This window comes from Emiliania huxleyi (genome assembly GCF_000372725.1).
Source record: "Emiliania huxleyi CCMP1516 unplaced genomic scaffold EMIHUscaffold_331, whole genome shotgun sequence".
Lineage (NCBI taxonomy): Eukaryota > Haptophyta > Isochrysidales > Noelaerhabdaceae > Emiliania > Emiliania huxleyi.
The window spans coordinates 10,220-11,591 of NW_005199516.1; the positions used below are offsets into that span (position 1 = coordinate 10,220).

Genomic DNA, 1,372 nt, shown 5'->3' on the forward strand with positions numbered 1-1,372 from the left:
TGGGGGGGGGGGGGTGCGGTGCGGTGTGCGTGTGTGCGTGTCATGTGGCTACAGCAAGTGTCCGTCCGTCTGTATTATTAATTAACAACGAACCTAAAAACAAATTTCTCGCCCGTGGCGCAACCGCGCCGCCCGCCCCCGCAAGGTCTGCAGCCTTGTGTGTGTATATAACAAAAAAATGTCTGAGCTCCTCGCCGCCGCCAAGGCCGGCGACGTCGCCTCGATCAAGCGGCTCGTCCAGGGCGGCGCGAACGTCAACGAACAGAACCCGACGGTCGGCGCGACAGCGCTCGTGTACGCCGCGCAGGCTGGCCGCACCGAGGCGGTGCAGGCGCTGATTGAGCTGCGAGCGAACCCCGGGCTGACCACACGCAAGGGCAAGACCGCGCTCGTCGTGGCACAGGAGAAGGGCCACGCCGCTGTCGTCTCACTCCTGCAGCAGGCGGCCGCGGCACCGGCCGTCTTTGGAGCTCCTCCCGCGGCGGCACCGTTCGGCGGCGCTGCCACGCCGTTCGGCGCCGCCGCCTCCCCCTTCGCCGCCAAGGCGGCCGCCTTTGGCGCCGCCTCCCCGGGCCTGGCCACACCGCCCAGCCCCTTCGGCGCGCCGGCACCCGCCGTGCCCGCCGCCACTCCCTTTGGCGCGTCGCCGTCGCCCTTTGGCACCGTGCCGCCGCCGGCGGGGTCGGCGTCGCCGTTCGGAGCGCCCGCCGCGTCGCCGTCTCCGTTTGGCGCCCCGCCGGCGCCCGCCGCGGCGGCGCCAGCTCCTCCACTCGCTGGACTCGGCGCCCTCGACTCCCTCGGACTCGGCGGCGGCGGCTTGGGTACGCATTTAGTACCTCCACCTATGCCACACTTGCCTCCTCCGCACTTGCCTTTGCATTGCCTGCCTTTGCACTTGCGTCTCCCCGTGCCGTGGTCCCACCTGCTCCACGTAGAATAGGCGGCGGCGGCTCGGGAGGCGGCGGCGGGCTAGGCGGGGCGTCGGCCTCCCCGCTAGCGCCGGCGCCGCAGACCACCTCTCCTGCGCAGCTGTGGGGGGGGGGGGGGGGGGGCGCTTCTGGGAACCCTTCTAGGAACTTTCTAGGTCTCGCCTGCGCAGCTGCACGGCGGCGGCGGCGGCGACGCACCAAGTTGGGAGAGTGGGACAGCGAGCGAGCTTCCCGCAGCCGACAGCAGCGCGGGTGCAGACGCCTCCGAGACACCTCCGAGACGCCTCCGAGACACCCCCGAGACACCTCCGAGACACCTCCGAGACACCTCCGAGACATCGCGGAGATTTGCAGAGATCTTGTGGGGACACGGCAGGGACATGGCAGAGGCATCTCCGAGAGAGCTCCTCCGAGAGAGCTCCGAGCGGCTCTAGAGCTCCAGG

The 1,372-nt window shown here is 70.3% G+C and overlaps 1 protein-coding gene across 1 annotated transcript in view; it reads left to right on the forward strand.

The window, feature by feature from the left end:
- Window positions 1–178: 178 nt before the first annotated feature.
- Window positions 179–1,372, forward strand: part of EMIHUDRAFT_469836 (hypothetical protein) — a gene marked incomplete at its 5' end in the record, with an annotated part of 3,366 nt that continues 2,172 nt past the window's right edge. The window contains one exon of the mRNA XM_005773645.1: window positions 179–821. Within this exon, the coding sequence (XP_005773702.1) occupies window positions 179–821 (643 nt within the window). The remainder of the gene's footprint in view (window positions 822–1,372) is intronic.